The following is a 24,114-nucleotide window of genomic DNA, read 5'->3' on the forward strand; positions in this document are numbered from 1 at the left end:
GCGGGGCGATTTTTCAAACTGTTACAACTACTGTGCTAAGTGAGTTTTCTCTCTATTAAAATTCTAACTTCAAACTGGATTGATAGGCCTTCGAAATTAAACAAGTTTTCATACCTCTTTTATTCAGCAAAACTTTTCTAGTGCCGGAAAACTCCTACTACTAGTCTTTTCCGGTGGAAACCCAAGTTTCATCTCCATAGTGTCTTGCCTAAATTCGACCTACTGATCTTCATACAGGGTGATTCAAAAAGTGGTTACAGCTTAAAAAGGTTTTTCAGGGGAAACTGCAACAGAAGTTTTCTGAAATACACTTCTTTTTTGGTTCGATTTCATTTCAGTCGCAAAAGCTGTCAAAAATACTTTTGCAAACGAACAATTGACTCAATTCAAGACACAGGAACTCAATTTAATTTTATGATTAGAACTGCAAGTTTATGATGCAATTTGTTGCTTACCATATTGCACATGAATATAAATTACACTGTTCATACTATGAAGAACTTAATGAATCTAGGTATTGGGCTTCTTTAGAAAACGAAAAAAATATACAACAAGCATATCGATTATCTTATTTGGTTACAATATTTGATGCAACAACTAATTTGAACTGTCTTGGTGTGATAAAATCAGTTTCAAGTGAGAATAAATGATGTAGTTATAGTCATAATTATAGGTACTTATAATGAAAAGTATGAATGAACTACGAATCTTTACATTGAAGATGGCTACCTTACTTGAAGAATGAAAGCTCAGTGTTACAATATTTACACGATGTGTATAGTTTAGTATCTTAAATATAATATTATTTATAATATATGTTCGATATAATTCGTGCATACTATACAGATATAACTGTAGCGTAAAGATAATTAAATACACATAACAAATATACTTATGTAACAAGTCTTGCGAAGAAATAATCATACCTATGCAGTTGTTATGTATGTATAAATGCAGAAGCATGTGAACAAAAAACAAATGAAACAAATATGCCAAAGTAGCATCCAAAAACAAATCCCTACCCCTGAGACGAAAGGGAATGCTTCGCTTCACCTGTATTCGGATCTACGATGACTTTTTCTTCAAATGACGACGAAGTAGACGCAGAAGCATGCGTAGTAGATGTGGTATCTATCGTTGGCAGAAACCTTCCATCGGCACATTCTTTGAAAAGCAGTTCGTCGTTTTCACCAGTGCACTTATCTTGCCTACCGTTTTTAGTTTTGTTTTTCAACGGACGTACACGGAGCGCTAATAGTTCTGCGATTAAATAAGATTCTGGTTTATACATCCTCATGAAATGCAGTCTAACGTGGTCGCTAGCATTTTCATCTTTACGTGGCACGTAATCACAATGCGGACAGGGTGGGGTTATTCTTTCTATCCCATGCCTTCGTTTATGAGCATCCATCGCCTCTTTATCCGGCGTTCCAAACGGACAGCTTTGACAACGTATCGCCTCTTCGTTGTGTTCATTAGATCCAGGTATCAATCCTTTTCTCTGCATGAGCATCACCGACTGCTTATCCTGATTCGAAACTGTGATTATAGGTGACGTGATCGACGAACTAATCGTTGTGCCCGCAGTATTCGCAGTTGTGCTTACCGTAGGACTGACAATAGATAACGAAGAAATGGTCGAAGATTTTGAAAGCGATTTACCCGGACGCGAAGGATGAATGATTGTTGGCTCTCCAACGGTATCGCTGTCGACGGAAATCGCGTCCTCTTCGTACTGTCGTTTAGACGCCTGAGCCTCGGCGTTCGCCTGATGTTTCTTCAGGTGTTGAACATAGTTGGCGTAATATTTAACAGAATAATCACACGTGCCGCACCTGTAGCGTTGCTTAGCCCCATGGAGACTGAGATGTACTCTGTACTGTTCACGTTTTTCGAAAGCTGAAGGACATTTGTGACATTTATAGCGTTTTTCTTTCAGTCGTCCATTACGCAGATAACCTGGGTACACAAAGTTCGGATTACCGCGCATCAAAACGCCAAACTGAGGATCGGGTGGAGGCAGAGCACGGACTCCGGGTGAAGCCGGGACAGTGTCGTTGGTTTCTGCGTGTCTCCGATGAACGACTTGATGTTTGGCCAAATTCTGAGAAGTTTTCGAGGAGTAATCACATTCCGAACATTTGAATCTATTGTTGGTACCGTGCAGCGTCATGTGGTATTCCAGAGCATCGAGTTTGAAATACCTTGCCGGGCACTTGGCGCATGTGAACACCTGGCTCGCATTCTCAAGATTATTTGTACCAGTCTGGTTTCCAGGGCCAGAATTTATTTCTACGACAATCCAAGCCACATTGCTGATACCAGCGGCTGAAGATGTATGATTGTTTGCCTCGACACAGGCGGTGGTTGGGGGTGGATTGCGTTGTGAGTGTCCGTACATGGAAAGTAAATATCTTGTTCGTTCTTGATATTCCGGGGAGTGTGCCTTCTGATGTGCAAGAAGATGCGCTGGCTGCTTGGCGGCGTAGGAACACCACTGACAGGAACAAGCCATCTCGGTTGAATGGTATCTCATATGAATCCTAAGTTCCTTTTCACAGAGGAATCTAGCCGGACACTTATTACAGCAATGTACAAGCCTGGTATCCCTCAGATCAGGCTCCGCCCCCAAGGTAGGTGGTTGAGAAAGACCGAGAAGAGTAGCCAGGTCATTCAGCTGCTGACTGTCCGGACGTCCCTCATCTACGAGACAATGTACGGTACCCAAAGCTCCCGCATGCATCGCTGTGTGAGAATCCATGACGTCACGACGAGTGCAGGTAAAATTGCAATCCTTGCAGTTAATCAAAACTCCTTGAGTAGGGGGGGATACGTGCATCCCTTCGTGGTCCCTCACTTCGGCACGACGCGAAGAAACGTGAGGACAGTGCCGACATTTTAACATTTTCGTAAGAGTTCCATCCGGGCGAGATACCCAGACAAGAGGGGCGTCGGGAAGTGCTCGAGTATCCAGCAACAGAGGTGGCGGTATACCGCTACCATCGCCTGCCTTATTTGATCTCGGAGATGTTGGATTTGAAGTTGAAGACGACGATGCAACACGAATCACTTCATCCGCTGACGTATTTTCAACCTTTGTTTTTCCCGCTGTCAAGGGCAGAACATGAAATAAATATTTACTTCTGTCCCGCGTACGGAATGGAAAAAAAGCTGATGTATTAGGCGTGTTACCCGATAAAGGACGCGGGAGTTTCCGTTTGGCTGGAGACTGGCTCTCCATTTCTATGCTTCGCTGATGTTCAGCAGCTAATTCTTCCCCATGAAGCCTGGCGTGCTCCAATAATTCGCTGTGAACAAAACAATACTCTCGATGCTTGCACATATGTCTAACTTAGGTAACTGTAGAGATATAGGTGGTTCTCGTGACATACGATTTCGTGCTGACGTAAAACGGACATAAATAACATTTGAATATCGCCCCCAGATTTGGTCTATGATGAACGCGATGCGATGCAAGGGCGGCTGAAGTGGATGCTGCGAATGGACACTCCCCGCAACCGTAAACTTTCTGAAATACCAGAAATGAGATGTGACAAAGACAATCGTGAATAAAAACTCGGAGGCTTACGCCAAACGTGATCAGTTATTTACCTTCTCTTCGTTTCCTTGCGCTGTAGATTCGTAATGCGACTTCACATGTACAAGGACTGCTTCTTTGCTCGAATCTCGGTAATTACATCTTTTGCATTTCCACAGTGTACGCTTTGCTTCTTCGCTACTATTGTTAGCTGTACTTGCAGAAGGAACAGAAACGGTTACGGATGTGGTGACGTTAGTCGCCGACGAAATAGGATTGTTTTTCAACAATGACTGACCCTGGCTACGATTTGCTGCTTTTAAAGGCGGTGGAGGTCTTGGAGGTATCGTGGATATTTCCAAGGAGGAACAAAGGTCTATGGAGGCAGGATTTGGGGCCGGTGTCAACTCCGGTGGTTCCCTGTATTCGGAATCGTCGGATAACAGAATTTTCGTTGGCGGTTCCTCGATAGCGTGCTCATCCGATAATCGTAACTGTTCCTGTTGCTGGACCTGAACAAAATCTCAATTAATTATCTCCGAATTTCCATCCCGCATCATTTGCTAAAACGTTGGTCTACCTGAGCTAGGTACTTGTTGTATTTCGAATAGTTACGCCTTCCAGTCTCATCGGTCATAAGAACTCGAGCCGACGCGTGTGCAGGGTCCCTAGCCGCTTTGAGCTTTATGTGTTTGGTTATATCCCATCGCCAGTTGGAACGATAGGAACACAACGAACATTCGAACGGCTTGCGATTCAGGTGACCGACTATGTGAACATGGAAACGAGAGGCGGTCGACGCCCAAAAGGCGCAATGCGGGCATTTGAATACCCTACGTCCACTCTGCTGGGTCGAACCACTCTCCACCTGTGATTAAAATCCATTATCTTATCTGACGTTCCAAGCAAAAACTTTACACGGTTAGTCGGCCAGTCATCTATAATAATTTTACAGTTAGGTCGGCAATAATGCACTAAAATATTTCTATAGAAACAATCAAGAGATATGGGGTCAAAAATTACTGTAATTACGAAGGTTGTGTAGGTGCAGGGTAGAAAAGTACGTAACGAGATAGTCTTGATTACACACCGACGAGCCTGATGAATTGAGTCCGGCAAAACTGGAGTCCCAATCCACTTGGAACGGGAATGTGTATTCACCGCGATATGCGGTGGGTCGGTCTTCGATGTAAATTTGGGAACGATCATTTACCGTCGACTCTTCCGTTTGGCAGGTTTGCAGATGGGCCTGCAGGTCGGCAGAGCTTTTGCAACGTCTGCGACACTTTGGACATCTCGAGGTCCCGAGAGAGACGCTAAGAGCGGCATGATGGGTACGTCGATGATTAGCCAACTCCTCGGAAGTTCTAGCTTCGAAGGTACACCAGCATTTCAAATCTATACCACCTCCATTCCCAATCACAGCATCCGACCTCCCTCCGTTATTCGAAGTACTCGTCATCAATCGTTCCTTTAGCTTATCGAAGAACGATGCGTTCTTCTTTTCAAACGAGTCCCCGCTACCACTCAACTCCTTCTTCGTAGCTAAATTCTAACGATCAAATTCAACTAACCATGCATTCTGCTAATCACTAATTTTCAAAACACCCAAATTTTCTAAATCGAATGACCCCCATCGCCGTGTAAAAATTCAAATGATAAATAATCGCCGTTACGCGAGAAGGATAAAAAAAATACGTACCTCTTGCTCGCCGTACAGCCTTGCCATTTCCGTGTCTCGTGCTATTTGCGCCAACTCTGGCCTGACCCTGACCCTTGGTACCCTGAGCAAGGTAGTAGCCGCAGAACCACCACCGGTATTATTCAATTTTGGCGAGCTTGTGGTCCCCAGAGGTATGAGCATCGGTAAGGGCTTCCTTGGTTTACCGATGAACGAGGGTGCATGGGATTCCGCGAGATGACTTTGCATTTCCGAATCCCACGCTGTGATAAACTGGCAACCCTTTTCCTCGCATTTCAGAGCAATGCACTCGGCACCGGCTATTGCAACACTGCTCCCTTCGTCGAACATCAATTCTCGTTTTTCAGATGGCATAGATTTCCTCGACGACACGGATTTGCTCTGATTGAGAATTTTCGCCGGTGCACTGGAGACGGAAATGGATTTCGGTATAATATCACGGTAATCGCTTGCTCCGACCTGTAGCGAATGGGAGGAAGCAAATATATTAGTAAAATTTCCGCGTATCACCTCCCCACCGATTATTTGGCAATCCCAAAATTCACACGAACCTGATTATACCGTTTCGGGCTGTTCCGTGGTTTCCGTTCGCAAGGGTTGTTAGGTTTCCGATGAGGTTGTCCAACGGGCGGATCGTGGTGGTTCATTTCGTGAACTGTAAGGCTCTGCCTGATATCGGCGGTAAAATTACAAGCGCGACATTGAAAAGCTCCCCCGCCCCCGTGATTCCTTGTGTGCCTGTCCAAGTTCCACTGAGCAATAGCGTAACAAAAATGGCGTTGTATTGCAATGATTCAATATCTGGAATTTAGGGGGGAAAAAGACCGTTTATCCTCACCTTATAGGGTGTCCGGAAATCGCAGGCATCGCACTTAATCATCGGCATCGAATGATACTTGACGTGTTTCGTGTACCTGGCCCGTACGTGGGTCACGTACGGGCATTTGGCGCACCGAAGAAATCGCCGTTTCAAATGATTGATTCGCTGATGAGTTTCCAAATCTCGCTGGTTAGCGGCAACGTGAGCGCACATACGACATCGACTAACCTCCGCCGATTCCGTGGCTACTTTGTCTTGCAAATCCTCGTGTGCTATTCTAAAGTGACATTGTAGCTTTTTAGCATGCTGACATACAAAGTCGCAGTGGGGACACTCGTAAAATTTCACCTAAAATGAATCAAATTAGTCTCTAGAAACAACCGAAAGCAGAATTCGTCGATTTCTTACCCTTTGTTTGTGTTCTTTTTTCAAATGATGTAAATAATTTTTAAGGTTGAGCAAGTCCTTCGGAGGTTTGCATATGGTGCATTCGTAGACTTTCGATCCTTCTTCGCTCTTGTCCGGGGCTGGCTCATCGTCCGGATCTTCTTTGATGACTAATTTCCCCTCCTCTTCGTCCTCGTCCTCGTCGGCGTCCCTGTCTTCGTCTTCTCCCTCCTCTTCGGCACGTACTTCCTCCTCTTCCACAACCGCTTCTGCCTCCGCTACCGCCGCTGCTTCTGCCTCCTCTTCCTCTCCCACTTCTTCCTCCTCCTCTTCCTCCTCGACTACAACGTCGTCTTCTTCTTCTTCTTCCTCCATTGCGGTAACGGCGTCGTCTGAAATATCAACTCCGAGCAGAACAACGGGTCCTCCTCTCCTCTTCCTGTTTCTTCTGTCCAGTAAAAGTTCCGTTCTTCGATCCGTCGGCTCGTCCTCATCTTCGACGATATCTTCTCGAGTCCCATCGGAAGCAGGGTGAACGACTACCATAGGTGGTGGGAGAGGCTGAGCGGCTTGTAGTTGATTCTGAGCTTGAGGTCGCGGACGAAGTCCTCGTAAGCGGGGCAGCGAGTCGGCCATTTCGTGATACTTCCGTTCCAGCGATTCTTTCTTCTACTTTCTTTCGCAGGATAATTATCAAAGATTATCGCGGAAACAGTTTCCCTTCATTTCTTGATCTTATCGATGAATTTATCGTACTCATCGGACGGTAAGTATTCACCTGAAAATTTCGATCCTTGAACTATGAACTGGCGACCCGTTCTTATCTGGGGATACAGGTATATGTATGTGGCCTCTGGTTCGATTTGCCCTTTACCGAAAGTCCCAAACCGATCACCGATGGAATTTTTGTCTCCTCTACTCTAACCGCTGAAATAATAATTTTTCCAACCATTCATTCGCTTTTCCACCGTCACGCACCGGTGGAAGTAGAAAGGATTATTTTTCACTCTCTCATATTTTTGTTCCTCCTCAGAATTTTTTATTAATTATTTTTATCTCCCTCTTCTCCTCCTCATTTGTACCCAACTATCCTGCTATCCCCTCCCCGCTGTGAATTCTGAAATGACCCAAGCTAGTTGTCGCGAATTGCGCCTGGTGTAGAAACTTCTTGAAAAGTAAAATAACCAACCACTACTAGGTTTGATAAACTCTGCAATTATGTCTTTGGCAAGCTACACATATTATGAAGAATATCTGTAATTCTGGAAAGTGAGCGATATACATTTTTATAGAATTTCCTCGACGATTCTCGTCCGATGTTACGCATTATTAGCCCTCTAAAGAAGCAATTACTAACACCAGGGTAATTAAACAGACGCGTGGCAAGAACAAGTGCATACGTCGTGCATAAATTAATGTATATAACAGGCCCATTGCAGTATCTTCAATAAAATTTGCGGTGTTAAGATAACCAAAATATCAGCAACGATTAGAGCGAGTAATAAAATAATTTTATCATCGTGAATGTTGGAAGTTGAAAAGTTTTTTTTTTTCAAACGACCCTGAAATCGTACGCACCTTAAAATCCGGAACGACGTCGGTGTTCGGTTCGAAGAATCTTCGAAGAAGAGACACAACGGCGAGGGCTGTGTTGATTTTCACTATATAGGTTGCTGGGTATTGTCACTAGATGATTTCATTTAATCTCGTCTTCTCTCCTTCCTTTCCTATCCCTTCCCCGTTAAATGAAAGTCTTTTTTTCTCACCAAGTCCTCTTCTAGAGGAAGGACAGGATGGCAGCGGCGGCGGCGGCGGCGGCGGCGGCGGAGGCAGCGGCAGCGACGACAGCCATCGCTCGGTCGTTTCTGCGTCAGGGTTTTGTCGTTGTAAACACTCGCGCACGCGGTTTAATACAGAGATATTCTTTAACTCCGGAGCACGGCACTTAACTAACGCAGAAAATCCACACGTACTGCGCTAACACAACGACGAATAACTCGCCCGCAGCACTCCTCGGCCCAGAATGCCACTTCACAGTTCACACCACGGACTCACGTCGGAAAGGAGCCTTCGGCGTGTCGCTGTTTACCGAAGCAGGCCCGTCCACGAGTAAGAAACGAAAACAATAATAAAATTGTTGTCGCCACGGTGGTGCGAGGGAACGATAAAATATACCAAAGACGAGAGGATCGTCTCCAGGGAAGCGTTGTACAGAGATTGATCGAAAGCAGAGAGGAGAGGAGACTGCCTGCAATCGCAGAACTTTATAAATTTATATATACGAATGTGTAGGTAACTTGCGTCTGTATTGATACCGATTTTTCTACGTGTATGCATCCGTTTGAGTGTGTCGGAGCACGTGCCTGTGTATCGAGGATATCGAAGTTTTCGCCTTCGCCCGTCGTAGCGAGGACGTACGACGAGCAGCAGCAGCGGCGGTTAGGGCCTGCGGGACTCGTTCTTCCCGTGGGATGGGAGTAGGACAAGCTACGGGGTATATTTGGGTGGATTTAAAATGTTCACACAATTGGTTAGGAAATTATTACGACGAGAAAATTAGGCAGGGGGGAGAGGACGGCGAAACTCTTTATCTTGGGTTCTACGAGATTGTACCACTAGTTAATTTGGTGTAAAAAATGGCGAAGAGACCAACGCCAGTCCCTCCCGAGTCCCGGATGCGGGATGACTGCTGACAACGCCGATGGCCAAGCAGCGCAACCGGCCGCCATATGCAATTCCATCCCCTTCCAACTTACCTACGGGACGCTCGACGCCGTCGATAGAAAAAAAAATCAGATAGGTTTTTCGTATTTTTACCTGTCATAAGCCCATTTATTTTATTGTTGCACATTATCAGCTTACAACAATCGATTTACGTACAGTTTATGAAATGGATTCACAAGGACGTCCGTGTGATCTCTGCGAAGTTTTGTTCTTCAATTGCCTTCTTTTTTTTCTTTTTTTCTTACTCATTCCATCCGACTCAGCAGCTGTTTGTTCACTTCCTCTTTCGCTCTAACCGATATCTAAGATTATCACCGACTCAAATATTATCATCATGAAAATAATAGTATCAATGACGAAAGCCGTCAATATCAGCTAACAATAAATCGCATTCGCCCATAAAAAATGAATAAGTTCTGTCGCAGCGGTGACGGCCTGATCGGTTTACTCCATTACATATTGCATTAGTTTGAAACTTATCACGGAACCAATTTCGCACATGAAAATTAGAAACCCATATCCATGACCTTCGACGATAACGGATACATATGTATTTATGCAGATTAAATGTACATCCATTTCACTTCGGATTGGACCTCGCGGGATAATTATCAGCGAGTATCATTTAAAAATAAGATTCAACGTGATAGAATTGACGATTTTCCGCATTGGATAAAGGTGCCAACATGTATATGTAACAATAAAAAAACATGAAGTTGGTCGTAAAAAATATGATAACACGTTTTGTTCAGCGACGATCAAAATTCAAGGCTCACGATTTATTTAATTTTCTGCAGTTGACACGAATAGTATACAAATAGATCGGCCACCAGTCATTTTTATGAGGGGATGATTTAGATTCAACGGATTCATATGTATAGCCTACATACATTGGGGATAAAAGGAATAATTGTTGAAATAGTTGTGAGTATTCGATTGACAGTTTTCTTTTTCTAATTCATCTCTCAGATGATTTTTTCTTTTTATTTGATCCTAGCCCAACAATGATTCTTAAAAGTTTATCTACCTCAGAGTAGTCCCCTGTCTCTTGCAAAACTTCATTTTTCATCACTGCTATTCACCTCGAGACAGTTTACTTCGACAACAAAAAATCAAATCAAAAAATGTAATTGAAAATAGAAACGCGATTTCGTTTATATAAATTAGATTGTAATCATATTGTTTGATTGTATTTTGAGTTAGGTTATTTTAGGCCAAATCAATGTTCAACGGACTGTTACGTCAGCGATCCAAGGTGTTGGGTACCTTTGTCTGACTATCAAACTGGTGCTTGCATTATGAACCAGGAACTGAAAAGTCAGGTTGTTTTGCTCTTGATTTGAGGTGTTCGTTGACCTAAACTGAGCATAAAACAGAAAAAAGTGCACGAATATGTTGGCCAATCAAACTGGCCGTGTTGTTTTTTTTTTTAATATAAACTCTGACCTTAGCTAGCTAATATGTCGTTTGATTGAAGTAATTAAGGAAACAAATATGTATGTACTAACATCGCGCCGCTGTCTTCCAATTCCTTATTTGCGAGGTCAGCCGACAAGTCGACCGATACTTTGGCAAATATCAGTTGGCTTTGTCGTCATACGGATACGAAGCGATCATAATTCGCTTCACAATTATTTACTAGTGGTTTTAATATTATCCTGAAACTGACGGGAATAATTATCTTGAAATTTTATTGATGGGCACATTGCACGCCGGAATGTTGAGGCATCTCGTCCTCGTCAGATGCATAAGCTTCCCCTGATCGACCAGCAGCATCACGATGCGATGGATCGAACTCTTGTAAATCAACTTCCTCGGCATCTGGCGGCACAACAGTGGTTGGGCCTGATTCGAGTTTTGACCTCAATTCCTATTTCAAATTTCAGTTTTATTGCAAATTGAATAGAAAAATCAGATTTATCATTATGCCCAATCAAGATTAGACAAAGGATATCTAGTTAGTGGAACATACCGCAAAGACTTTCTCAGATGCAAAGTGATTACTAGGGAAAGTAACTTCGAAGTTGATGTACAGATTTCCTTTTTCAAAAGGATTTCTGTAATGGGGCATTCCTTCGCCAACAACCCCTTTGACATCACCAGGGCGAATAACATGGCCTCGTGGATGTTTTATGAGTAAATTTCTTCCATCTAGATGACGGACAACGAAACTAGCCCCACAGAGGGCATCGGCCAGCCCAATGCTTTTAGTCATAACCAAATCATTTCCTGACCTTTCGAAGGTCGCATGTGGCTTCTGTTGCAATACTATGACAACATCACCAGGCTGGACATCTGGCACTTGATCGCCTTCACCTGTAGAGGAAGACATATAACTCGATTCATATAGAAATCACTCAATAGGAACAAGACGACAATTGAACAAATTAACCGTTTCTCACCTCTGAAGAGAATTTTCTGCGAGTCTCGCATACCCTTGTCGACATGTACCTCGAGAATCTTGGTTTGGTTAACAGTCTTCTTTCCTTCGCAAGTGATACACCTGTCTTTCTCGTTTATTATTTCACCAGTGGCCTGACACTGAGCGCATCTCTCTTGGAGCTGTTGCGTCATACCCGGTGCCAACTGCTTGTACGTAACTTTGTAGCCATAACCGCGACAGTGTTTGCAAGTTGATACCGCACCCTCAGCTCCCCCCACACTGTGAATATTTATTAGGGGTTTTAATTGTAACGAGTTTTCCTCTAAATGAAACGGGGACCAAATTCGTAACTATCATGAGACGTCTAGTGAAATACTTGGCGTTTCCGAGGCTGATACTCTACAAATTTTTGTAACTAATTACCCAGCACAAGTTGCACACAACACATTTTTGCTCAGCTGTAGTTTTGCCGTTTTTCCATTGTACATGTCTTCAAGTGTAACCCTAGATAAAGAAGGTAAAACTTATCAGTTTAGAAATTTGGGGAAAACCTCACATTTATAGTATAATACCCACTTAAGCGGATGAACGGTATCTTCGCCCCGACGGGGTCTACGTCTACCTCCCAAACCTCCCCCGCCGAAACCTCCCAAACCTTCGAAACAAGTATAAGTATTTAATATTTGACTGTGCTGGAAACTATTACTTGGAAGTAAGCTAGAAATTGAAAAATAACTCACCTCCAAACAAACCTCCTCCACCGCCAAAAAGCTGGGAAAATATATCATCGGCATGAAATCCGTCACTGCCGCCCTCTTGTACACCTTTCAACCCATGCTTGTCATATATTTGACGTTTTTTGGGATCGGAGAGAACTTCATAAGCGAATGAAATTTCCTTGAATTTATCACCAGCTTCCGGGTTCTTGTCAGGGTGAAACTCCTTTGCCAATTTTCTATAAGACTGACAGTTTAAAATCATTAAAAATTAGCATCACGTTGCAGCAAGTGCTGTCAGGTTGTAATTAATAAAAAGAATGTGTTCAATCCCCAACTTTCAGACAAAATGCTGTTATCAAAATAACAGAAAAATGATCGAGCGATAAATTAAATCATCAAACAATAGTCTTCTAATTATTTTGTTATAACGGGGAAGTTAGACGCGCGCGGAAGTAGAATGGGTGAGAGTATCTATCAAAAATTATTATCTACATGATATCGTCCGTGCAACTCTACTTCAAAGTTACGCAATGAATCGAGCTAATAGGAAGTAGTGATTTATCAAAATTAATTTCCATTCGCAAATCCTCGTGCGTCAAACACAAGTCATCCGCTGGTGCGGAGTACAAGGGAGCGTGGTAGCTTTGACCTCGGATACATTTTGTGAAAATACTTGAAACCCTCTTAGTCGATGTTCCATGTTCTCGGAATATTGTGCTTACCTTTTTGATTTCTGCGTCGCCAGCGTTCCTTGATACCCGTAGTACTTCGTAAAGTTTATTGTCTGCCATGATACGAGGCCAAATCGAAAAATCTCAAGAAAATGGAAAGAAGAATCAGCAAGGTACGGTGAAGGAGTGAAGCACAAAGCTAGTCGACAAGCAGCGACATCCACTGTTCGAGTCCTCGTTGAGAGTAGATCAACGCCCGCACCACAGCTCGCACTTTGGCTCGCACCACCTCAATGGACATAAACCGAAACTAACATATACGTAAATAGAACGGCACAAACCGTGATCGGCAATGATCGGTTGCGTTGCTGGACGGATTTTTCCGCAAGCTTCGTCACTTAAATTCGCCACCAGTTTTCATGGTACACATCTGGTAGTTTAACATCTATCCGCTTGTTTTTCCTGAATCAAAATTACACCCCATAACCTCCGGTCCTAGCTCAATTATGTTCGGAAGCCTCGAGTGACGCGATTTTGTGTTATTTATTTATTCATTTACTGGTACCTATGTAGAACTTATAGCTACTTACGAATTGCAGTAATAGTTTTTGGACTTGCTTAGCGACGAATATTCTTTACGTTACGAACTGATCATCCATCAGAGCCATGGGAGGAGGAGATCTGGTAAATATTGGTGTCCAAACAGTAGAGTTTTCATAGTAAATACCTATTCATTTGGTATCAGAGTGATTTCTAATAAATATAAAAAATAACTGTAGAACCTGAAAAAGTCATGGCATCCATCGACAATGAAGAATATGGAAAAAGTATGGAAGGCGGAACAACAGGACAATCAGGAGAAAAAACGGATAGCCGAATTGAAGCGAGAAATCGAGATGGAAAAGGATAAAGAGGATATGACCAAGTACGCGATGGAACAAGGAGTCATAGAAAAAAAGGAGGATAAAAAATTAGACTGGATGTATCAGGGACCAAATCAAATGTTGAATCGTGAAGATTACCTCTTAGGGCGAGCCATCGATAAACCATTTGAGCAAATGGCACAGGCTGAAAAAGAAACAGAACAAAACAGAGCACCCAAAAATCATGTAGAATATGGTAATGACAATAATCTGATTAAGTCTAAAGCGGGGTCAATTTTCCTCTACCTTTTGATCTAATTATTTTTCATTTTACTTTTAGAATGTATACCCCCATCTTTACGGTATTTCTCTGGCAATGAACAAGTAGATTTAGCAAGAAAGTTGCAAGAGGATCCTCTTTATGCCATTAAGAAAAAAGAAATGGAAACTCGCAGTCAGCTTCTGAAGAATCCGGTAAAATTGAGACAGCTCAAACAACTGGTAAGTGACCAACTAACGAAAAAGCTTAGCTTTCTTAAAATAGTAGTACATAAAACCGAGAGCTAATACTCGAGTTCGTGTGATCAGTCTTTGCATACAAAAGTTGATTTGCAGAACATCGCTATGCTCGAGTTCCATTGGATCCGTAATGTGATGGAATGAAATCAAATTTTCACATGCAAAGGCGGGTTGCATAAACTCGAAAATCGGCCTCCAGATTGCATATAACATTTGTTGGATCTTGTATACAGTTGGAAGAGCGTGCGAAAAAAAGTAAAGTTGAAAAGAAGCATAAGAAAAAGAAAAGTAAAAAGAAAAGCAAACAGGATACAAATGACAGTAACAGTGATGAAGATTTAGACAACTTACTTACTGCAAAGTACAACAAGCTGAAGGGTAAAATCAGTGAAAAAGATCTTTTGATGTCTATGAAAAAACTCAAAAAAGAAAAAACAAAAAAGCAGATGAAGAAGAAAGCAAAAGATACTGCAAGTTCTAGCAGTTCGTCCGATTCGGAGGAAGCCGATGACAGTGATGAAACTGAAAGCAAAATCAGAAAACGGGCTGAAGCGAAACGCAGAAGGAGACATAGTGAAAATGAAGAAGATCGATCCAACCATCGATATCATAGGACTGGCACTGCAAGCAGTGATACAAAAAAGGGGTACGATCGAGCGGATCGAAGTCACAGAAATTTTAACGAGGATGAAGATCGGCTTCAAAATAAATCGCGTAAGAGGGATCGCGGCACAAGTTCAAGGGATACTGGGAAAAAGTCAAGCAACTCTGTTAAAACTGAGGTAGAGGAAAGTAACAGCGATGACCGAGAAAAATGGAAAACTTCCAAGGGCAATTATGGTCTCATTGTAAGTCTGAAGTGATCTGTGACTATTCACTTGATCTAGTTGCAAACAAAAGATTAAACAAGTGTTTGTGTACGTTAATTCCAGAGATCTGATGGTACTAAACTTTTGCCATCTGCAAAATCTAGTCATTTGGATCAGACGAAACCTCGGGATAAAAAAGTGGAGGAGAAACGATGGGTACCACCTAAACGAGAGAGGCTTACAGAGGACGAGAAGGAAAAACGAAGACAAGAAATGATGGTGAACGCATCATGGAGGGACAAAGAAAGGGAACAAAATGTGAGAAGATATCGTGACGAAGAAAAACGAGAAGTAACGGATAGGACTTACAACAAAGAATTTATAAGGTAGGTTGCTAAGAATTTGAAAAATTGTTTTACCAAAGTGTCCAATAAGACTTTTTCAATATCTTTCATCAATCGAAATGTAATCTGTACGATTCCAGAAAACAACTAGCTGTAGCTGCTGAAGTAGGAACCGTTGAGTCGAGGATCAAAGCAAATATGAATAACATTCAACGGTCGAGACGTGCCATGGACACTAACTTTGCAAAAAGATAGTTTTTAGAGAAAGATTATCGAAATAAATTTTTTATTAATAATAACACATTTGTATATAACGAGGACCTCTTTGTGGATAGATTCATTCCAACTAATAATCATGCCCTACGATTACTCCAATTAACACTCCAAAAACTCCTCACATGACTATCACTAACAGCCGATAGGCATATGCTGTGTATAGTACACGCTTGAAATAAACTACAGCTCGAAGGATAATTGTTACAAATTAAGTTATCTTACACATTTCATCCGCTTGGACGGTGTCGTGTGCATTCAAAACAGTAGAAAATAAGCCGCCGATGAGTACGTTATTAACTACCGCTCTAGCGAGGTATCCCGTTGTAATTGAGCAGTGCGCAGAAAATAGGGAAGTCATATCGTCTGTTTTCTCGATGTTCTGATCCTGTAATAAAATTTCGAATGGAATAGTTCGGATCGAGAGTATAATGCCGCGAATTCGAAGTCGTAGTAACATACCTTACAGTACATCGTGAAGGCGTCTTCTACAAGCTTGTTCAAGTCTAGTTGTTTTTGAAATTTGAGCTCTGGATTCCTCAGCAATATTGTAGATACAATAGTGAGCAGCTGTGAAAAACATATTTTTTAACATAGACTTGCCCCCAAAGGTTTCTGTGAACATAAGGAATATGAGAAAATAATTCTTACTTCAACAACCATCTGCCGATATTCCGGTGACGGAATATGGTTGAGAATTGATTCCACAAGAAGCGCAAACGTAAGTTCCGATCTAGTCATATTAAACAATGTTGGCTGTTGGGCCAATTCTCGACCATTGACAGTTATGCCACCTGGGCAACGAACCAAAACTTCCCACACTTGATTGTAAAAGTCTGCAGGAACTCTGCATAGGCATCCTTCGATCTTCCTTCTTGCCAGTACGCTCAAACTGTACGACAATGTGGGACGATGAGAATAAATGTATTAAATACTTCTTCAAAAATAACATATGTATACACACTTTTTTGTAGCTGCCCAATCCTTGATGGTCAAGACTTTGATTAAAAAACGTCTCACTTCGTAGGGGCTATAATTCTCGATTGATTTCGGATTTTTTCCAAACATTTCGACGTACAGTTTTATAGCTTCCAGGACCCACCTGAAATTTAAAAAAAATTTAAATTTCCAATTAATGAGAATCTAAGGCCTCTCCTATTTCGAAATTGCTTCCCAAGTGAAAAGGATATTGCATCACAATTTACCCGATGCGTATTTTGAGAATGCCTTTAAACATTTCTGGATTAGTACCGATAAGCCGTCCGCAGTACAAAAGAACTTCCTGCTGCAGTACGGCATGAATGACATTGTGAGGTTGTATGGTTGAATACATAACGGACTGGATCTCGGCAGGAGTCATAGGTTTATCAAAGACCGTTTCTTCGTGTCCTATTACACCGACAGTTATCTGAAATATGTTTGAGGTAAGACCAACATCGTTAGAAAATATAAGTAAACCACATTCTTGGCATCAGAGGTACATTCTTACATGCTTTCCGTTCACAAGTACACCTGTGATAAATGGGCTGATACTGTCGACGGTATGATTTAACAAGCTGCTGCAATATCGAACAGCCATCCAAAATCTGAGACCACCAGCCTGCTGGTAAAGCGCTCTTAGGTGATCTCTGACTGAAACAACACCAATCTATGTTTAATCGACCTGAATATATTCAAGTTGATTTTAGTAATGAAAAAAAAGAAAAAAGACCAAAAGAATACCTGTCATTTCATTATATTTGTAATCAGCGCCTTCACGTTTCAACAGGATACCATAGAGTTGGCATTTGGCGTAAAGACCATCGGCATGTCGAATTTCGTCTAGTATATTGCACAACGGCTCTTTCATATAATTCTGAAACAACAGTTGGTGGGAATTGAGAACACTTCGTATTTAATGAGGGGGACTACTACTCACCGAATATTCTTTCAATTCCTCAGAATATGACAATGCCCTGGGTACATCTGTTAAACTCTGATACCCAATATACTCGTGTTCCAATTGCCGAAATTGCGTTAATGATAGATCCGTATCCATTGTATTCATAAAGTCTAGATGTTCTGCAATAGGGCAAATTGAAAATGAACATTCCAAGAAAGATGAGTTTATTATAATCAAGAAATTAGGTACCAATGCACGATGACGATATCAGATTTTGTAACCGGCCAATTCTCACTTTAGTCCCATCGCAGTAGCCCTTTTTCAACATTGCAAATAGATCTAGCATTTGTTTGAACTGTGGATCTCTGGAATCAGGATCATTCACAATAAGCGAAATTGTAGTCGGTAATATTAATGCGCAATTATACCTGTTACCTCATATGTTCCTCTCTAATCAAAAGACAGACAGTAGGCCGACCTGACAGTCTCCAATATCTACCGACAAACTGGAGCTCTGTTTTTATATCGTCAATTAAGAGTGCCATATCCCGGTATAAATAAAACTCGGAGACTTCGAATATTAAAGGATAACATAAAACTGTCATACCGCACACTCTGTACACCTGAACAATAAGATTTATTTTGAAAAATTATAATGACAAGCAACAACGACGCCGGCTATCATTGTTGGTATTATCATTCCGTTTCTGAGTTACCTTGCTAGTTCCCAGAGACCCGACCGGTCTTGATGGTCTACCTCGCAGATCTAATTTGTTGTTGACACCAAGCTGTTCGTAAACCTTAACCAATTGAGTAGATGACCAAATCTGTACAGGTTCTACTTCATGGGGAGTCTGTGTTTGGATACCATACGTAGCCATCATAGCCTGGAGTCTCATAGACTCAGCGATTAGGACTATCTGAACAACTAGGTCGGTATGGGTTCCCTAAAAAAATTTAATCCAACTGAATTGAAGTATAGAATTAAATCTTCAAGTTGTTCTGGTTACCGACATATAAATAAATTATAATTCTTGTTGGTACAGAATAAGAACTGTTGAAATACTGAGGATATCAGAGCACTAACTCGAATAGATTTTACATTGAAGTGAAGTAAGTATGTGTGGTTAGTCAAGTAAATACAGCCGTGCTAAAAAACATGAAGTGTGACAATAATCAATCGATAGGCTAGTCGGACATAGTTTTGGGAGTAAGAAATGCACGACAATGCAAAGCCTTCAATTACAGTCCGTGGTTCTGACTGGTTATAGCAAACGAGCAGTCAACAATTTTTCCAACATTGATATGGGTACGTATGTGAAAACTAATGCAGGCATATGCATATGCAATAAATTACTTACAATACTGGGCTTTGCCTGTATGAAAGATAAGAAGAATAAATTAGCTATCATTTAATATTAAAATACTAGAGAAATTTTGGGTTGGTAGATGACATGATGAATTAATGCTACTTGAATTCACTTTGCATTTTATCAAATATGAACAATTCTTGCACACACCTGAAACGCAGAATATCTACCAGCCCGACGAGGCCTGTTGTAGGATGGGAGATAACGTCGAATTGGATCCAGCTCATTGATGTGCAACAAGCCAGCAGTCAATAACTGTGCAATTATAAACATGGCTTGATTCCACAGGTAAAGGGTTTCACTTTCGGTTTCAGATGTTGTTCTTTGTCCTCGCCCCTCCACACTGGACATTCGCAGAGCGCTACCTGGGTGTGCTCTCTCTACTTCGATACTTTCTTCCGGAACGAAGTAATACATTGGAATCACAGGATCTATACACATTGAACTACATACAATACTTCTCTTATATTTCCTTGCATGAATGAAATAATAATGTTAAAATCTGTTCGGTGTAAAGGTTGGCGACAAATATCGGATAATAGAGAAATTCACTACCTCCGTTTGCGTCCTTATGAAGTCTTGACTTCAATAAGTTCTGATATTCCTCAACTTGCTCCGGCAAGGTCTTGAATACTCCGTCAATAATCATAAAGATATAAAACAATGGCCACTCGCATTCCACGTTGTCGAATTCCTATGGAAAATTTCCAACTAGTGAATGTGAGCACGTTGTCACAAAGCTTGTCTAAATTTTCTGAGATTTAGACGGAGACCTTGATTTCTCCTTGCTTGTAATAGCGACGGTGCGTTTCTTCCAACACTGTTTTATAGCCATCTCTACCGAACCGTTTGAAACCATAATTTCCCTGGAGCCTACTTATAATGTTTGCTTTAGTTTCATTGTATAGACTTTCTTCGTGAGTAGCGAATGCTGGAAATGAAATCGTAGGGAGCAAAGCTGCATCAACACTCTGAAACAAGAACAAGTAATGAACAGTGCATGAATTGTAGAAAAAATACAAATTCGACGTATAACAAACGAATACTATTTGTATTTAAAGCACTGATCACCTTAGAACTAGACTCTCTTGGAAGCATTGTTTCAAATATGCTACGGTTGCGATTGTGTGCATCAATGTCAACGTATATGACTGACCAAGAAGCACCCTTCTCCCCGAATAAATTGCACCCATTTATAGCTTCTAGTGCACTCTTTGCCATACCAATAGAACTTGCGTGTATCTCGGGTGTTCCATCATTGTAACGACTTCCTCGTTCCCAAATCCCAAAATCCGGAGTTCGATAAGCTCGTTCAACGTAATAGACTAGATTTTGTACAAAGGCTACTTCGTCCTGAGTATATATTATTTGCAAGCCAGAAGATATCATTTGAACAAGAAAGATCAGATAGAGAGACACGACATCGATCTGCAATTTGGACAAACAGATTGTAATATCACATTTTCTGAAATGTCAAATTATCGGCCCATAACAATGTGTTAATTTACTCATTATACCTGTAAATGGTGGTAATCGGTATCTGGAAATACTTCATCACCAGTAACAAGGTGAAATTTACAATGCAGGGCAAATAAATTACACTGATTGCGTTTGAATAATTCAATCCTGGACGATTGTTTTATCCAGCATTCAAGGATGCCACGCATGCACTTGATGGCTGACTGTCCGAGTTCATAAGATTTCCCTCTGTCATCATCTATCCGCCTAATAAAACAAAATTATGTTCAACAATGATTTGCTGTGGCAGCAATGAGATGTTTGAAAATCATATAGTAGCCACGCAGACCTATATGCCTGATACAAGCTCCAGATAGCTGCAGCACAATAAATACTTTCTCTCACGCTGCCAACAACTTTGTCACTTGATATTTGGGGAAATAGTCCAGTGATGCAGCTCTGATGTCTCAGCAACTGCCTCTTTACTGCAATTCACGGAAATTCAGATGGAGATGTTTTGAGTTTGAAAATTACATTCAGGATTCACATTAATCTGAATACTCATACCTATGCCGTAATAAATATCTAATTGACGGACAGTGTCTTCATAATTTGATATTTTTAAGAACATATCTATATCCAATTCAGCGATACTGCATTGGCGGATCTCCTTTAAATCTGGGGCTCGTCTGATAGATAGAATAATTGATCCAATTATATTGCTCGGTGTTTGAATGAGATTGTAAGTAAGTATAAATACATACTTGTGGGTATTTAAAGGTGCTGGAAGTACATCTGCCATGGTTCCGTCAGCTCGATCATCAACCATCAACACCTAATGCAACAAAACACAACAGAACATGAACATAACCTATCTCAACATAATTTCAATTTCGATATAGAAATGAAATCGTGAATGACAATATTCCGCGAGTGAACCAACATTATTTATATAACTATTCATCACCAGCATTCACGTAATGATGAACTTCTAACCTCGGAATTCTCGTTCACGATTACCATTTCACCAATCTTATAACCAAATAACCTCTCGGCAAATTCAAGGTGACACACAAGTTGCAAGTGACATCTGGGAAATCGAGTAAAAACATGAATCACGTGGTATGAATGCACTTGTCTGACAGACGACGTATCCCAGGGCCGAATCAATTGGACGACCGTCGTAAAGTTTTTGTACTTTGTTTTTGCAGAGGACATTCTTCAGATACGTACCGTGTGGCACTCGTGTGGTAGTTGACTTTTGACGGGACTGCCGACCGATTTGTACTATTCATACGATTCATACACATATACGAATGTTATTTGTATGGAGTAGTTGTGACTCAGTTCCTAAAAGAGTCCGCGAGAGGAGTGCCGATCTAAATTCACATTTGATTTACATTTCACCAACATTTACGAATCATGGCGTCCGCGAAGAGAAAGCAGGATGAGAAGAACTTGAAAATATTACGGGAACTTGTCTCACAACCAGGAAACAAAGAATGTTTCGACTGCCGACAAAGAGGCCCCACCTACGTGAACATGACAATAGGCTCTTTCATCTGTACCTCTTGTTCTGGTATACTGTAAGTACATAAACACATACACGCATACGCGTATAACTATAGCAATGTATGAGATCCTTCGTCCTTATCTAGCTTCTCAGCGAATATTCACTTCCTGGCTTGTCCCGTAATTTCTAGAACACCTCTTTCACGTTTGCAGACCAAAAACTCTCAATATAACGTTACTTTCGCCCACGCTATCGAACACGAATCACAACTCTCCTTTTCTTTCCTCTTCCTTCTCACTTTTTCTCACCCGCTCAACAGTGACAGTGTCGAGTGATAAGGTCTACGAGTTGACCGAAAATTTTATCGATGTTCTTTTGAATGAAATGATTCTTCATTTTGCAGGAGAGGACTAACTCCACCACATAGAGTCAAATCCATTTCCATGGCAACATTCACACAGGACGAAATTGAACATATTAAAGAACGAGGAAATGACCACTGTCGAAGGATTTGGCTAGGCTTGGCTGATCCACCCACGCTTAAAATTTTAGATTCGAAAGATGAACAGAAAATCAAGGATTTGATGATTGCAAAGTATGAGGCCAAACGGTATTATCTGGATCCAGCGGTACAGACTCAGTCTCGCAACCTGAAATCTCCTGCAAATAACGTCAAGTCCAATCAAACAATTATACCACGAGTTCCTCTCTTGGGGACAACTGCAGTGTCTTCACCAACACAGAGAATTAGAAACTCTGATCCAACCAATGCCAACACCAACACGTTCAATGCAGAGTTTGTAGCAGACTTCAGTAAAGTTCAAGATTCTTTTTCTGCAACAACACCAGCCCTGCCGTTCAATCAGGCTTTCCCACCACAGCCTAGTTTCGCCAATTTCGACAATAATCCCATCTTCAACTCTCCAAAAAGTGAGTGTAACAATCTCAATGGGGCATGATTCCTGTCTATAACTGTATGTTTATCCTATTTGTTATTAATCATCGCTTATTATCCGAACCAGGTACAGATTCGTCTTTCTCTAACGACACCACAGGCTCATTTGCGAAATTCAATGGCACAAATAACCCACCATCAGAAGATCGTTACGCGGCACTCAAAGATTTGGACTCCTTGATGAAGCAAACGCAAATAAAAGAGGAACCCACCATTGCCCCAGTATCTGCATGGGATCCGAATAATTCTGCTGGTATTGGATACAATCACAATCAATTCATTTGTTGCAAGAATGACGTATAATCTTGCCGATTCTTATTTCCACAATCCTGATTTAATAGTCACACTTATTTTTCAGGTACAAATGCAGTTTGGGGAAGCAACAATCAGACAACGAATGTAATTTCAAATCCGTTTACCGTCTCAGATGTGTGGCAGCCTGCTACCAATTTTTCAAACAATAACAACAATAATTCACAACTAATGGACAATACGTGTAATTCAGCGAATCCTTTTAGAACAATGCAATTCCCAACGAACAACGGTAACGTTTTACAGCATTTATACTGAAAGGTATTTTTTTGTTTTCTATTACTATTGTCGTATCTTTGTATATAGAGCACCAATGGCTTGGAGTTGGATCACCAGCAAATGGAAAGATAGTTACCTCTAGTCAGATGACGACACCATTCTCCAACAAGGCATGGCAGCCAACGGTGACTTCCTACCATGCGAATCCTTTCATGGTAAGTGTCATGGACATGTGTAATTGAGTTTCGGAATGGGAGTGTACTTTAGTGAGATAATTGGTTTGATTCCAGGTGGGATCGGGTGTTGCAACTACAACGAGAAACACAAACAATCCTTTCTTATGATTAGGCAAGGATAAATTAATAATCGACTTACGAACAAATGATGCAAAACTAAAATACCTATAGCTTAGAAAAATTGTTTATATATACATGACTTTATCGGCAATTAGTGCCGATAACTATAATTTTAAGAGCACCAATCTCATTTATTCATATTACCGAAAGTAAATAATACTTTTATTTATGAATATACCTATAATATACACGTTGAATAAAATTAATATTTGTTACTAATCACATAGGCATCGTAGACATTCTTACCTGATTAACCTTCGGTCCTTAGCGTGTTGGATAGAAAGCATGTATGTAACA

The 24,114-nt window shown here is 41.2% G+C and overlaps 5 protein-coding genes across 9 annotated transcripts; 2 read left to right on the forward strand and 3 right to left on the reverse strand.

The window, feature by feature from the left end:
* Nucleotides 1–546: 546 nt before the first annotated feature.
* On the reverse strand, nucleotides 547–9,124 carry LOC105689804 (zinc finger protein Xfin-like). 3 transcript variants are annotated; one of them, XM_012407110.3, is made up of 12 exons: nucleotides 8,026–9,124; nucleotides 6,469–7,225; nucleotides 6,079–6,408; nucleotides 5,792–5,992; nucleotides 5,241–5,699; nucleotides 4,629–5,090; nucleotides 4,119–4,406; nucleotides 3,837–4,050; nucleotides 3,613–3,749; nucleotides 3,393–3,529; nucleotides 3,193–3,308; nucleotides 547–3,108 (listed from the first exon to the last, which is right to left on the reverse strand). In XM_012407110.3, exons 2-12 carry the CDS (start codon nucleotides 7,081–7,083, stop codon nucleotides 1,019–1,021), a joined length of 5,049 nt encoding a protein of 1,682 aa, XP_012262533.2. In that variant the 5' UTR covers nucleotides 7,084–7,225; nucleotides 8,026–9,124; the 3' UTR covers nucleotides 547–1,018. The 3 variants fall into 3 exon arrangements, with proteins under 3 accessions (XP_012262533.2, XP_012262532.2, XP_048508711.1); XM_012407109.3 differs by having other exon boundaries at nucleotides 3,613–4,050; XM_048652754.1 differs by lacking the exon at nucleotides 4,629–5,090 and having other exon boundaries at nucleotides 3,613–4,050.
* Nucleotides 9,125–9,918: 794 nt separating this feature from the next.
* On the reverse strand, nucleotides 9,919–13,212 carry LOC105689806 (dnaJ homolog subfamily A member 2-like). The gene is made up of 7 exons (XM_012407112.3): nucleotides 12,996–13,212; nucleotides 12,295–12,517; nucleotides 12,131–12,209; nucleotides 11,978–12,058; nucleotides 11,574–11,833; nucleotides 11,144–11,487; nucleotides 9,919–11,041 (listed from the first exon to the last, which is right to left on the reverse strand). Exons 1-7 carry the CDS (start codon nucleotides 13,062–13,064, stop codon nucleotides 10,862–10,864), a joined length of 1,236 nt encoding a protein of 411 aa, XP_012262535.2. The 5' UTR covers nucleotides 13,065–13,212; the 3' UTR covers nucleotides 9,919–10,861.
* A 20-nt stretch (nucleotides 13,213–13,232) lies between these two features.
* On the forward strand, nucleotides 13,233–15,778 carry LOC105689836 (pre-mRNA-splicing factor CWC25 homolog). The gene is made up of 6 exons (XM_048652785.1): nucleotides 13,233–13,628; nucleotides 13,724–14,063; nucleotides 14,148–14,308; nucleotides 14,560–15,174; nucleotides 15,259–15,521; nucleotides 15,620–15,778. The coding sequence occupies exons 1-6, from the start codon at nucleotides 13,611–13,613 to the stop codon at nucleotides 15,732–15,734; spliced, it is 1,512 nt and encodes a 503-aa protein (XP_048508742.1). The 5' UTR covers nucleotides 13,233–13,610; the 3' UTR covers nucleotides 15,735–15,778.
* On the reverse strand, nucleotides 15,749–21,450 carry LOC105689834 (probable phosphorylase b kinase regulatory subunit beta). Of its 3 annotated transcripts, XM_048652777.1 has the most exons (21): nucleotides 21,406–21,450; nucleotides 21,227–21,297; nucleotides 21,030–21,151; nucleotides 20,812–20,947; nucleotides 20,522–20,729; nucleotides 20,076–20,432; nucleotides 19,778–19,975; nucleotides 19,560–19,698; nucleotides 19,155–19,435; nucleotides 18,996–19,010; nucleotides 18,351–18,581; nucleotides 18,070–18,257; nucleotides 17,884–17,999; nucleotides 17,671–17,813; nucleotides 17,475–17,607; nucleotides 17,242–17,384; nucleotides 16,958–17,160; nucleotides 16,717–16,854; nucleotides 16,404–16,644; nucleotides 16,215–16,322; nucleotides 15,749–16,140 (listed from the first exon to the last, which is right to left on the reverse strand). In XM_048652777.1, exons 1-21 carry the CDS (start codon nucleotides 21,433–21,435, stop codon nucleotides 15,964–15,966), a joined length of 3,378 nt encoding a protein of 1,125 aa, XP_048508734.1. In that variant the 5' UTR covers nucleotides 21,436–21,450; the 3' UTR covers nucleotides 15,749–15,963. The 3 variants fall into 3 exon arrangements, 2 of the variants coding, with proteins under 2 accessions (XP_048508734.1, XP_048508735.1); XM_048652778.1 differs by lacking the exon at nucleotides 18,996–19,010; XR_007277631.1 differs by lacking the exons at nucleotides 15,749–16,140; nucleotides 16,215–16,322 and having other exon boundaries at nucleotides 16,506–16,644; nucleotides 17,004–17,160.
* Nucleotides 21,451–21,729: 279 nt separating this feature from the next.
* LOC105689837 (arf-GAP domain and FG repeat-containing protein 1) lies at nucleotides 21,730–24,039 on the forward strand. Its single transcript, XM_012407163.3, has 6 exons — nucleotides 21,730–22,048; nucleotides 22,379–22,905; nucleotides 22,998–23,183; nucleotides 23,289–23,474; nucleotides 23,549–23,676; nucleotides 23,752–24,039. The coding sequence occupies exons 1-6, from the start codon at nucleotides 21,885–21,887 to the stop codon at nucleotides 23,803–23,805; spliced, it is 1,245 nt and encodes a 414-aa protein (XP_012262586.2). The 5' UTR covers nucleotides 21,730–21,884; the 3' UTR covers nucleotides 23,806–24,039.
* The last annotated feature ends 75 nt before the right edge of the window (nucleotides 24,040–24,114 follow it).

This window comes from Athalia rosae, chromosome 3 (assembly GCF_917208135.1).
Source record: "Athalia rosae chromosome 3, iyAthRosa1.1, whole genome shotgun sequence".
Taxonomy (NCBI): Eukaryota; Metazoa; Arthropoda; class Insecta; order Hymenoptera; family Athaliidae; genus Athalia; species Athalia rosae.

Bases quoted from the DNA above. Each gene is read 5' to 3' on its own strand.
- LOC105689804 (XM_012407109.3), bottom strand. From the start codon at position 7,083: ATGGCCGACTCGCTGCCCCGCTTACGAGGACTTCGTCCGCGACCTCAA. The intron at 5,091-5,240 runs GTACGTATTTTT...TTTGATCGTTAG, and splicing joins GGCTGTACGGCGAGCAAGAG to AATTTAGCTACGAAGAAGGA. The intron at 3,109-3,192 runs GTAACACGCCTA...TGCCCTTGACAG, and splicing joins ACTCCCGCGTCCTTTATCGG to CGGGAAAAACAAAGGTTGAA.
- LOC105689806 (XM_012407112.3), bottom strand. From the start codon at position 13,064: ATGGCAGACAATAAACTTTACGAAGTACTACGGGTATCAAGGAACGCT. The intron at 12,210-12,294 runs GTGAGTTATTTT...CTTGTTTCGAAG, and splicing joins TGGAGGAGGTTTGTTTGGAG to GTTTGGGAGGTTTCGGCGGG. The intron at 11,488-11,573 runs GTGAGAAACGGT...CTTCCTCTACAG, and splicing joins GCAGAAAATTCTCTTCAGAG to GTGAAGGCGATCAAGTGCCA.
- LOC105689836 (XM_048652785.1), top strand. The intron at 14,064-14,147 runs GTAATGACAATA...TTTTACTTTTAG, and splicing joins CAAAAATCATGTAGAATATG to AATGTATACCCCCATCTTTA. The intron at 15,175-15,258 runs GTAAGTCTGAAG...CGTTAATTCCAG, and splicing joins AGGGCAATTATGGTCTCATT to AGATCTGATGGTACTAAACT.
- LOC105689834 (XM_048652777.1), bottom strand. From the start codon at position 21,435: ATGCTGGTGATGAATAGTTATATAAATAAT. The intron at 19,976-20,075 runs GTGATCAGTGCT...TTCTTGTTTCAG, and splicing joins CAAGAGAGTCTAGTTCTAAG to AGTGTTGATGCAGCTTTGCT. The intron at 16,855-16,957 runs GTAAATTGTGAT...TTTAAATTTCAG, and splicing joins ATTCTCAAAATACGCATCGG to GTGGGTCCTGGAAGCTATAA.
- LOC105689837 (XM_012407163.3), top strand. From the start codon at position 21,885: ATGGCGTCCGCGAAGAGAAAGCAGGATGAGAAGAACTTGAAAATATTA. The intron at 22,049-22,378 runs GTAAGTACATAA...TTCATTTTGCAG, and splicing joins ACCTCTTGTTCTGGTATACT to GAGAGGACTAACTCCACCAC. The intron at 23,184-23,288 runs GTATTGGATACA...CTTATTTTTCAG, and splicing joins GGATCCGAATAATTCTGCTG to GTACAAATGCAGTTTGGGGA.